At 45.6% G+C, this 10,944-nt stretch overlaps 2 protein-coding genes across 5 annotated transcripts in view; both read right to left on the bottom strand.

Annotated features, from left to right (window-relative positions):
• Positions 1-1,760: 1,760 nt before the first annotated feature.
• Positions 1,761-9,099, bottom strand: LOC119285380 (alpha-taxilin-like). The gene is made up of 11 exons (XM_037564637.1): positions 8,754-9,099; positions 8,504-8,568; positions 8,281-8,395; positions 5,155-5,222; positions 4,985-5,062; positions 4,701-4,765; positions 4,526-4,592; positions 4,223-4,405; positions 2,882-2,938; positions 2,668-2,763; positions 1,761-2,408 (listed from the first exon to the last, which is right to left on the bottom strand). The coding sequence occupies exons 1-11, from the start codon at positions 9,058-9,060 to the stop codon at positions 2,181-2,183; spliced, it is 1,329 nt and encodes a 442-aa protein (XP_037420534.1). The 5' UTR covers positions 9,061-9,099; the 3' UTR covers positions 1,761-2,180.
• Positions 9,100-9,438: 339 nt separating this feature from the next.
• Positions 9,439-10,944, bottom strand: part of LOC119285381 (RNA pseudouridine synthase 5-like) — a 5,687-nt gene continuing 4,181 nt past the window's right edge. For 2 of the 4 annotated variants that reach the window (XM_037564638.1, XM_037564642.1), the window contains exons 13-14: positions 10,846-10,939; positions 9,439-9,937 (exon numbers count right to left, since the gene is read on the bottom strand). In XM_037564638.1, the coding sequence (XP_037420535.1) occupies positions 9,860-9,937; positions 10,846-10,939 (172 nt within the window). In that variant the 3' untranslated portion in view covers positions 9,439-9,859. The other 2 variants (XM_037564640.1, XM_037564641.1) reach the window with 2 other exon arrangements.

Genomic DNA, 10,944 nt, shown 5'->3' with positions numbered 1-10,944 from the left:
GACGGATCGAGAGCAGTCGCGTCGAGACGCTCCCCAAAAACCTTATTGCCGTTCTCCCGGGCAGGATCTCGAACGACAGGGTTCCGGAGGCACCTGCTCTCCCGACCAGCCATGCACGCGGTCGTCGGGATGGAATCGTCGGAGGCAGCACAGAGTGAGAAACAGTAGATGACGGCTAGGTCACGCGAGAGGGAGTGAGTGAACCGAACTAGGTTACTTCACTGGCCAGAGCCTTCTTATATAGTCCGTAAGGAAGAAAGTCGTGGGCCTTGACGAGGCCCACGACCGAGTCGGCCCACTCCCTGCAAGGGAGTCGTTGTTCCCGGCAAGGGTCACACTCCCTGCAAAGGAGTCGACGAATACGTGGGTCCTGGCAAGGGTCGCACCCCCGGCAATGGAGTTGACGAATCCCGGCGACGCAAGTCAGCCCACAGTCCAACGTCTTGGACAGTGGCCCACATGTTAGCGACTCGTTAATTAATCCCTGATTAATTAATTCATTCCTGAGCGGCAAAAATAAGTTTCGTCTCGGCTCATTCCCGCAACCCGAGGCGAGGCGGGCGGCGGAGGAGGAGGAGCGCGCGTGTACCACTCCTCTTTCCAAGCTCCCAATGGCAAATGGTAGAGCAGCACTTATAAAGGGGTCTCAACTCTCCTCAACTAGCAAGGTGGGACTAAACTTCTCACCACCTGCCATCTTATACATGAGCCTCAAGATTAACCAGGGATTAGTGTCTTATATGGGCCTAAGCCCATCCATAATCCAACACACAATGTATGCCAAATTGATTGTGCCAAATGTTAAAATGGCTTTTGGCACCGGTGAGAGCATTGTGGAGGATGTAGCCAAATTAGAAAAAGAGGCATCGATGCTCCTTGCTTTGATGCCAAACAACCTCAACTAATAAAATGATAGATAAACTGATGTGAACAACCCAAACGTTGTGGGTAAAGAGAGATGTGGTAGTGTTTTTATCCTATTCTTATTTTGTGGTGGTCCCCAGTATGCATAAATTAGGAACCAACTAAAGTTGTGGACTGCTAGTCTATTTGATATCGGTGCCAAAACTCTGACAACGTTGCAAATTTGGCAGCATCACATTGTGGATGAGTACCAAACACGTTCCGGTTGGGCACGTCGGGGAGTGGCCTCGATCAGGCACCACAGTAGGAGGTACTGGCCGATTTCGCCATGAATGTCTCGCGCCCATAGGTGTCCCGGCAAGCCCTCGGTGACCGTCCTGACCTTTCTGCACTTTTTGGGAATGCATGCGTAGAGAAGGGGGGCGATCTCGCGAATAAAGCGTCACTTGCGACTTGAGATGGTCTAATTTGTTTTATCCGTACGAACGAACAGGTAGTTAGCTAGTTTTCCTGTACAAATTAAATGTGTTTGGCTTTTCAAGCAAAATAACAGTGTAACAGCATTTACCTCAAAAGTACTTCTAGTCCTGAGCTCAAATGAGCTCGGGTGGGTGAACAGTAAAATCGAAAAATATTGATATTTTTTAAAAAAAAACAGAATAATTTTAGTGACAAACATTGACAAAAGCTTTCGGCGCTTGCAAAATTTCAGCATGAAACGACATTTGTAAAAGCTGTGGCAAAAAAAAACCCACCACCACTCCCATTTACCTTCTTTTTATCTCCCTGGAGACCAGGAGTATATATTGTTTGATTTCTTCAATATGAAGTACTCCTCCGACCCAACCTTAGTTCAAAGCTGCGACATTTATTATGATCGGAGGGAGTACCAAGTATTAAACTCACTTAACACAGTGACAAAGCACTCCTCGCTAATATAAGTATAAAACTTGCTTAACACAGAATGTTGATCAGTTCACCAGTGCACACATTCGGTTTGTTTCTAAAAGACTGATGTTCTACCATCCAATCACACGAAAAAGGAACAAATTGTAACACTGGTCTGGTTACAAACTCGAACTCGACAGCTCTTTGCACTGAGAAACCAAAGCCACTCTGAAATTGCTCAAACGATGAGATATTTAGGCAACTAGTTTCGGTTGGGTGTGTGATATACACATAGCACAGCTCCCAGAGAATCACAAGCAAAGCGGGGTAAAAGTATTGCATATATGGTTTGCCAGGATTCAGAAAATCTCGAGTTATACCATAGAGAGCAGCAGCACCAAGGGCATGCACCATGAAGCACCAAAACGCTATACCTCTGGCTGCTGACTTGTAACATCTTCTTGGTTAGAGGCGTCATCAGGAATACTGGAAGATGGGCTTTGTTTCTGACTTGTAACATCTTCTTGGTTAGAGGCATCATTAGGAATACTGACAGATGGGCTTTGTTTCCTTTCTGCCTGTAGCGACCGGCACAGGGACTCGAGTTTGTCCTTTTGATTCTTATATTTGTCTAGTTGCTTCTTCATCACCTCACGCTGCACGCATGACCAAAAATAGGTTCTAAGTTAGCAACATGCGTACCAACTTGCACAAAATTCTCCTAGTATGCAAGCTAAGGTAGATGAAACTGCGTAACCATAAAAAATAAATAAGGTGATACCACACACGGGTATGGTATTAAAGGAGATTAATATGAGCTATCAAAGCATGTGGCTATTAGCTTCAAACAAATAAGATCAGGTAGGTGCGCTTGTTTTCGAGCATCCTGACTAGTTTGTATAATGTATGCATTACCTCCTCAATGAGCTTCACAAGAGCAATATCTGAATTCTCGCACTTGTTCTTCAGGGCTTCATTTTGCTTCCTAAAGTCTTTTATCGCCTTCACCATCTAATGTGGAGATAACAAAATAAATTTTAAGTTCTGTAGGCAGAGCAATTAATAAGAACAAAGGTTCAAAGCAGAATAGCAGATACAGTGATGAGTGTGAAGTGAGATGGGTAAAAACCTGTTCCATTTCCTTCTTGTAAGTTTCGAACACTTCATTGCTTTTTGACAGGGCATCCTGAAACGATATAATGGAACACAACATTTACACCTATAATCCCCATTAAAATGGATAAGCTGGAATGCTGTTGAGAAAATTCCTTATTTGACACTGTCTTAAAATCTGGTTCCTTAGGGCATCTCCAACAGTTGTAAGATAGGTGTTGGTAAATTTGCCACCTAGGACATAGTGATGATGTGGCATATATTAAATGTGGAGAGAGAGCATAGTTGTATGTAGATTAACCAACAACCTTTGCACAAGCTCCAAGATGAAATAGAGAGCAATCACATTTATTTTCTCACCATCTATTGGATAGCTTACATACAACCCATTGGAGTAGTTGTATGATAGCTTGTTGGTTGATGACATGGACATTTTACCAACAAGACTAACATACAATCTGTTGGAGATGCCCTTATTTGACACTGGAAAAGTTTTTCTTCCCTATTTGACACTAGTCCTAAATTTTATTCCCTATACGACACTTCCGTCCATTTTGAGCCTAAATGACACCTGAAAAGACGATTTTGCCCTTCATGTGGTATGTGTGTGCGCGCGCGCGTGTGCTGTTGCGTGTGTGGGTGCACGCGCACATGTGTGCTGCTGCTGCATGTGTGTGTGCATGTGTGCTGCTGCGTGTGTACGTGCGTGCGTGTGTGTGTGTGTGCTGTTGCGTGCCTATGTGCTGCCTGCGTGTGTGCTGCTGCTGCATGTGTGCTGCTGCGTGTGTTTGCTACTGTGTGTGTACGTGCGCGTGCGCGTGTGTGTGTGCGGTTGTGTGCCTATGTGCTGCCTGCGTGTGTGCTGCTGCTGCTGCGTGTGTGTGTGCTGCATGAAGTGTGTGTTGCTGCGTGTGTGTGCGCGTGCATGTGTGTTGCTGCGTGTGTGTGTGTGTGCGCGCGCGCGTGTTGTTGCGTGTGTGTGCGCGTGCGTTGTGTGTTGGTGCATGTGTATGTGTTGCTGCGTGTGTGCTCCTGCCCTCGCACTGATGCTGCGTGTGCGCGCTATTGCCCCCCACACACATACCACATGAGGGGCAAAAGAGTCTTTTCAGGTGTCATTTAGGCTCAAAATGGACGAAAATGTCATATAGGAAATAAAATTTAGAACTTGTGTCAAATAGGGAAGAAAAACTTTTCCAGTGTCAAATAAGGAAGCAGATTTTAAGATAGTGTCAAATAAGGAATTTTCTCAATGCTGTTTATGTGCTCATCTACTGGGGGAGGGGAAATTCACCGTTAAGATAAACTGGAGCAATAGAATTAAGAATTAAGAGTAGGATTTTCTCTGCAAAAGTACCTGAAACTGCTGAAATTTTTCACCATCAGCAGCTAGCTGCACCCGCAGGTTCTTCTCAGTAGTGACAAGTTGAGAAACTTGCTCAGCATACAATACCATTTGGGCATGTTCTTGAGCTGCTTTCGCTTGATGCTGTTGAATTTTCAGATCAGCAAGCTCAAGTTCCAGCGTCTTTTCTTTCAGCTGCAGGTATGATGAGCCAACGAGAAACAAAAGTTCATAGGAAGTTCAATAAACAACACATAAATCATTGTTGTGGGCTTGTGGCAGTATTGGATCCTTGGAGCTACTGGTCAAGCATACCTGATGAGCATATTTCTGCTGAATGATATTATATTGATCAGCAAGGTCTTTGAGTTTATTTCTCAGCCTACAAAATAGCAGCCATCATTACGTATGTAACTTTGTTGTGAATCGAGGTTGTTTCAATTATTGAAACTCTTAAAAATGAAGACATGCCTAAGCTTAGTAGTCTTACGAATTGTTCTCTTCAAACTGAGCAATGCATTCATTTTTCTGCTCCTCAAGCTTGACACTGACAGCCTATAAAATATCATAAATATAATGGTAAATAAAGGATAAAAAGTACTCCAGTTAATGACTAAGTCAAAGCCAGGGATCAAGCTGGCCAGGAACGTAAAACAGGCTATCCCCCATTCATGGGGGGCAGCCAATCTCATAGAGTATGTATTTGGTAATGAAATTAAAAAGGACATTCATAAATATTTATTTCAGATTACTGTCATGTAACGTATCATTGACCTTCATAGCATTCTCGAATTTGTCGGACATCTCCATCCGAAAGTTCTGCCCCTCTGTTGACACCCTTTGGCACTCTTCCTGAACCACAGACCTAAGATATATCACAGTTGAACAGAAGTGCAAAATACTTATGAATACTAGTTTCACATCTCAGAACTAACTGAACATACCTTTAACATTTTGTTTTGACGCTGAAATTCTCTACAAAGAGATTCTAATTTTTCTTTAACTGCAATGGCTGCAAGAGACAAAATGCAAACAGCACATCTTAGTAGGTAGGAAGGATTTTAGGAGTACCATGTGCATACATGAGTATTGAGTTAGATCTATTTTGCTTTGTTCTAATGACATGAATATTATAGAACATTATACCAACCAAAAAAAGTGAAGCTGTAGTGTTTGGACAGTGAACCCTTAACTGTTGAAAAAACAGGCATGTAGTCGGGATCATGGTTTCACATAATACAAACTTGCCTGCATCCCTCTCTGCTACCACTCTATGGAAATATGATTTCTAACCAATACACTTCCAGGCAATTATTTCTACTGCGGTCAAAATAATTTTGGGCCTCTTCTGAATACATCTCTCACGCGTTCGACTTGGTGTCTTGGGCATTGCTCTTCGAGGTGCTGCGTAGGATCGGCTTTGGGCCTCGCTTGGACGCTTCCGTGAGTGGGTTGCCATCCTGCTGTCCTCGAACGGTGAGCCGGGCCGCCGATATGGCAACAGAAGGGGCTGCGACATGGTGACCTGCTATCCCCCATGTTCGTGTTGGTGATCGACACCCTCAACAGGTTGTTTTGACCAGGGCCAGGGAGTTCGGGGTGCTCCGTAGTCACGCGCCTCGCACTTCGTTTGCCGGCGTCTCGCTTTACGCGGACGACGTGATCATCTTCAGTCACCCGGATAGGAGGGTGTTGCTCGCTGTTCGCAGCTTCTTAGCGCTCTGCGGGCACACGTCGGGGTTGCACAACAACTTCGCTACATGTTTGGTGTCCACGATAGGTTGTTCGGACGAGGTGGCCTCGAGGTTGCATTGGTGATGGAGTGTCAGCTGGCTCCATTCCTGACCAAGTACCTCGGGATCCCCCTCGCCCTCCGGAAGTTGTCAAGTGTGGCTCTCGAACCATTGGTTGACACGATCACGGATCGCCTCCCAACTTGGAGGGCATCGATGATGGCAAAGGTTGGGCGCCTAACCTTGGTCAGGTCGGTCCTAGCCCCCATGCCATTGCACTAGGTGGTGGTTCTTGGCTTGAACAAGCGGTTCCAGAAGCAGATTGATAAGATCCCCAGGGGATTCCTTTTGCTTGGCAGGGCGGCCACTGCCACGTCAACTGGCATTGGGTGTGTAGGCCCCTTCGTCTGGCCGGCCTGGGTGATTTGAACCTCAGGAGGGTGGCAATCAGTCTCCGGGTCCACTGGCTCTGGAGGATGCCCACTGATCCCAATCTCCCCTGGAAAGGCCCCGGCCTCCAGTTCTCCTGGGATGAACATGCAGTGTTCACCGCATCCACCAAGATGGTGGTTGGCGACTGAGCTGGCTTGATGGTCGGGCAATCTCAGAGATAGCGCCCAAGCTGCACCAGCTGGTCTCCCTGACTCTTCGGGATGCCCGATCGCATCGACGCTGGATCTCGGATATCGGGGGCGGGGTGGGGCGCCGGCTCTGTGCCATCTGCCGGTTGGCCTGCCTGGTGCAGCTTGCTCCCCACACGGACGCCCTCCAGTGGCGTTGGACGGCGGATGTGCAGTACATGTCCAAGAGTTGCTATGGCGCTCTCTTTGAGGGCGCGGTCGGACCTCGCTCGTCAAGTTCTTCCTGTGGCTCGCTTGACCAGATCAGAGTGTCTTGGGCGTCACGGCTTGCAGCACACATCAAGTTTTGTGCTATACGACCAGTCCAAGGAGACAATGGCCCACCTCCTCTCTGGCAAGTGCTCTCCTGGTTCAGGTCGATTACTATTGGCCCAGCCGAGGGGGCGGACTTTGTGGATTGGTGGCAAGAAACTTGCCTCTATGTTCCTACCTCGGGTTCTTGGCTCGGAAGGCGCGTCCTCAGTCATCCAGTTAGTGGTTTGGTGCATCTGGAAGCATCATGACGCAATCAAGTCGAAGGCTAGGCAGTGGGCTCTGGCGGGCGTGTCTGGGCTTGCGGCTTTGCTCCTGAAGGGAGCGGCGACTAGCGTCTAGGGGCGTTGCGTTGTGCATTGGGTGTGGCCTTGCTTGGGCTATTATACGTCGGGTGCGTCCTTCTTGGAGCTTGTAATGACTCTTCTCTCTATCAATGCAATGAAACGCAAAGCTTTTGCGTTTTCTCAGAAAGAAAAAAAGAATACATGAACGATAAACACAGGAACAGAAAAATACACAATAACTAAATGTCATGACATATTGAATCCTGCATGAATTGAAAACACATGAACAAGTAATAGAAACTATTTGATTATCTGGTTGCACCATAAAAAAACACATGAGTATTCTTTAGGGATTATTAGATGCGTTGCCATAGCCCACAGTTGCCAGACACAGAAAAAAATTCTAGATCTCTAAGCCTTGGCTAGGAATTCTACGGAATAGGGGTGTATGGCCTATGGAAACCATAGGAATTTTCGTGTTCACTGTCTTTTAGTTTTCTGATCCCATGTGCCTCTATAGGAAAAATTTCTAGGGGATGACAATCCTTCCGTCTAAAGGAGCTACACAGAATCTTAACTGTGATTTTCATGTTTTCAACAAAAATGTTAATGAATTTTAAATCCTTTAATGGAATATGCACAATTGAGCTGTCTCCGTTTAGGGGGTGTTCATTGCTAACCCAAATTTCAAATAAATGAATAGATTTATATAGTGATGGAACGATCATATAATGCATCTTTCCTATATAGAGTGGACAATTGTCCATGGAAGAAGCAGAATGGAGATTTTGCTATGTTCTTGCTAAATGTGTCTGGTCCACCAGATGTTCCATGCTATAATTTCTGATGAAAGACCAAAAGAATACATTTTAAGGTAGGAAGGATTTTACGAGTGTGCATACAAAGGAAAAAAAACAGAGTGATCAGTATTTAGTTACATAGGTTTTGTTTTGTTTAATGAGAAGAATCCAGAAGTTTTCAAATTACCACACGTTATATATTAACATGGTTATTAGATAACTTTATTCCAAACAAAGGACAGCTGTGGGGTTTTTAACAGTGGATCCTTAACTGAGAGTAACCAACGGATTTATCCATTACATTCAACTGTTGGAGAACTAAGCATCGGGGTCACATTTTGGATAATAGAAACTTGCCTGCATCCCTCTCCGCTACCACTCCATGGTACCTCTGGGCAAGTTGCAACAACTCCCTGTCCTTCTCTAGCTTACTGTTCCGCTTCACGACCTTACGCTTTGGCTCGCCACTATCCTACAAAGTCATGGAATCAATCCAGTTTAGCACACACTTATCTTCCCACACCAACACCAATATAGCAGACAGAGAAATCTAAACCATATCCATTTCTGCATTGACAACCTTTGGATTGGCCAGCGGTTCTGATTGCTCTACTACAAAACTCTCCTTCATTGCATCTTTGGCACCTGTGCCAGAGCATCAAAACGAAGGTGAGCGAACATATTACAGACTTCAATGGCGATGGGCGAAGCCGCTTAATAAGTTGCCTCATTCACCATAAACTGTAACTGACGATTTGATGTCGAAATTAGACGACATCAGATCAGGAAGCTGTCAGTGCGTGATAGGGAGAGGGGGAGAGAGAGATCACCTCCTATGTCTGCGGCGGGCCCCTGCCGCTCGGGGGCACGCTCCGGCTCCGAAGCGGCGGCGGCCATAGAGAGGCTCCGCAGGGCATCGGCGGCGTCGGCGGGGGTGGATGGGGAGCCTAGGGTTTCCTCGCCGTCGGCGCAGGCGGCGCCCTCGTGATCAGGGCCGAGGGCGGGATGCAGGGGATCGGCGGCGGCGGGGGCGGGGGCGGAGGAGACTGGCTGGGCCTGGTCGGCGGAGGAGCTCTCGACGAAGCCATCGGGGAGCGCGTCGGCCTCGGGGAGACGCGTCGCCGGCGAGCCTTCCATTGGTGTAGGGAGGGAGGGAGGGAGGGAGGGAGAGATGGTGTCGCCGCGCAGTCCCCTTGTGCTGGTGTCCTGTGTTTCGTGTAACTCTGCTGCTGCGAACACGCGTTCGGCACAAGGCCGGTCATAACTCCGTCACTCCGTGTACGCTGCTGGTAAATCCGCCGTATAAAGATTCATGTTCAGGAGAACAGAGATGGGTTCATTTATGTTTGTTCTAGTTTCAGGAATCAAATCTGAATTATCCTCGATTCAGATGTAGGGCTACTGGGCTGTCGCATTCAAACTTGGTTCATACGCAAAAAGTAAAATAAAAAACAAACTTTGTTCGGAATACTAGTACATGGTAATATAGTTCCTACATGCTTGCAGATGATAATCTTAGCCAAAATGTGCATACATTTGCATAAGTGCAAAATTGGTTTCGGTCATATATACAACACGAACACACACACACAGCAGCAGTTAGTACATCATTTGGCTGTGTGCATGCATCTTCAGATGCAGTGACCTGAAAAGTTTACTCTGTTCTACCATCTACTGTAACATAAATGTTCCTCATGGTTCCTCCTCAGAAGCGTCCAGTGACCATTTAAACTCAGCAATACCATTTCCTGTATTGCCCACGCTGCGCCACACGCAAAAACTCAGTCTGACACTCTGTAAGACACTCAAAACCTCATATGTGGACGTTAGCGTCCAATAGCCTCCATCTCCATGGGCTTGTAAAAACATGGCCTGTGAACTCTTACTGATTGCTCAACTCATGGATGCACATACTTTCAAATGGAAAGTTATGAGCTCAAGTATCAACTTGCGGATCGCAACGCTCCTCTCGAGTTTGTAGGATATGCGGCAGAGGGGCAGTTATCTTCACCATCTGCAAAGCCATCCACAAAAATGTAAGGGGAAAACACACGTGGTGTTCAGTCATCATCGTTTGTTGCTCAGTGAACCCAAAAGGAAAGGGACTAACAAGAAAAATATCATGTCAACATTCCTATGAAAGAAAGGATGAATAGATGATCAAACATTTCAATTGCACAGTTCGTTCTGCCAACCAGATCACCTAAAGTGCACAACTAGAAACTATCCAACAATATTTACGTTTATATTTACAATTCTAATGTTAGATTGAAAATATTGAAATATTTCTTGCACGACTATAATTGCATCGACAAAAATAAGCAGTATTGATCTTTCTCTGTTTCTCTCCATTGATGGGGATTTTTTTTCTTCCCTTCTTATAAATAATGCAAAAACTTGCTTCCTCATGCACTGATAGAACGGAAGAATCGTTTTGTAAATGAGACTCGACAACACCCATGACCATGTCTTCGTGTAGATCTGAGGTCATCTGCTGCACATCAGGCCACTTACCCCCACAGACGCAGTCACTGCGTAGTTAGTATAAGAATTTAGATTCTCAGAGGAACCATTGAAGCTTCTTTTAACATCATTTTGCATCTTGGTAATATGATTGGTAGCATATCCTACCTGCTTTGTTCAGTCTAACAATCTAACAAAATAGTAGCATATACAGTTATACAGGAGCGAACCTAATTCTTCATTCTTTTAGGGAAAGAAAATACTCTTTGTCATTTGTTAAGATTTACTCATAGTTGTACTGAAAAATAAAACCCTACAATCATGTCTTATTCAGAAATAAATCACAAAATTACTTGTAATTCATTCCTCATTCAATAAAACAGTTCTTAAGGCCCATAAGCTATTGCGCATGTTAGGCGGAGAACACTACCCAATTTAGAAAGATTAATTTCTCTTTACCTTATTCGTGGTTGGATGAGAAAGGACCAGCCAATGAGCATGCAAGTGATACCCACAGTCTCCGGGAACAGGCTGTAAAGGCCTCTCATAACCTCTAAA

Source organism: Triticum dicoccoides, chromosome 4A (assembly GCF_002162155.2).
Source record: "Triticum dicoccoides isolate Atlit2015 ecotype Zavitan chromosome 4A, WEW_v2.0, whole genome shotgun sequence".
Taxonomy (NCBI): domain Eukaryota; kingdom Viridiplantae; phylum Streptophyta; class Magnoliopsida; order Poales; family Poaceae; genus Triticum; species Triticum dicoccoides.
The sequence above is the reverse complement of the archived record's forward strand: the minus strand, read 5'-3'. Positions and strand labels throughout refer to the sequence as shown.

Bases quoted from the DNA above. Each gene is read 5' to 3' on its own strand.
- LOC119285380 (XM_037564637.1), bottom strand. From the start codon at position 9,060: ATGGAAGGCTCGCCGGCGACGCGTCTCCCCGAGGCCGACGCGCTCCCC. The intron at 4,766-4,984 runs GTCAATGATACG...GATATTTTATAG, and splicing joins AATTCGAGAATGCTATGAAG to GCTGTCAGTGTCAAGCTTGA. The intron at 2,939-4,222 runs GTACTTTTGCAG...ATATCGTTTCAG, and splicing joins AAAAATTTCAGCAGTTTCAG to GATGCCCTGTCAAAAAGCAA.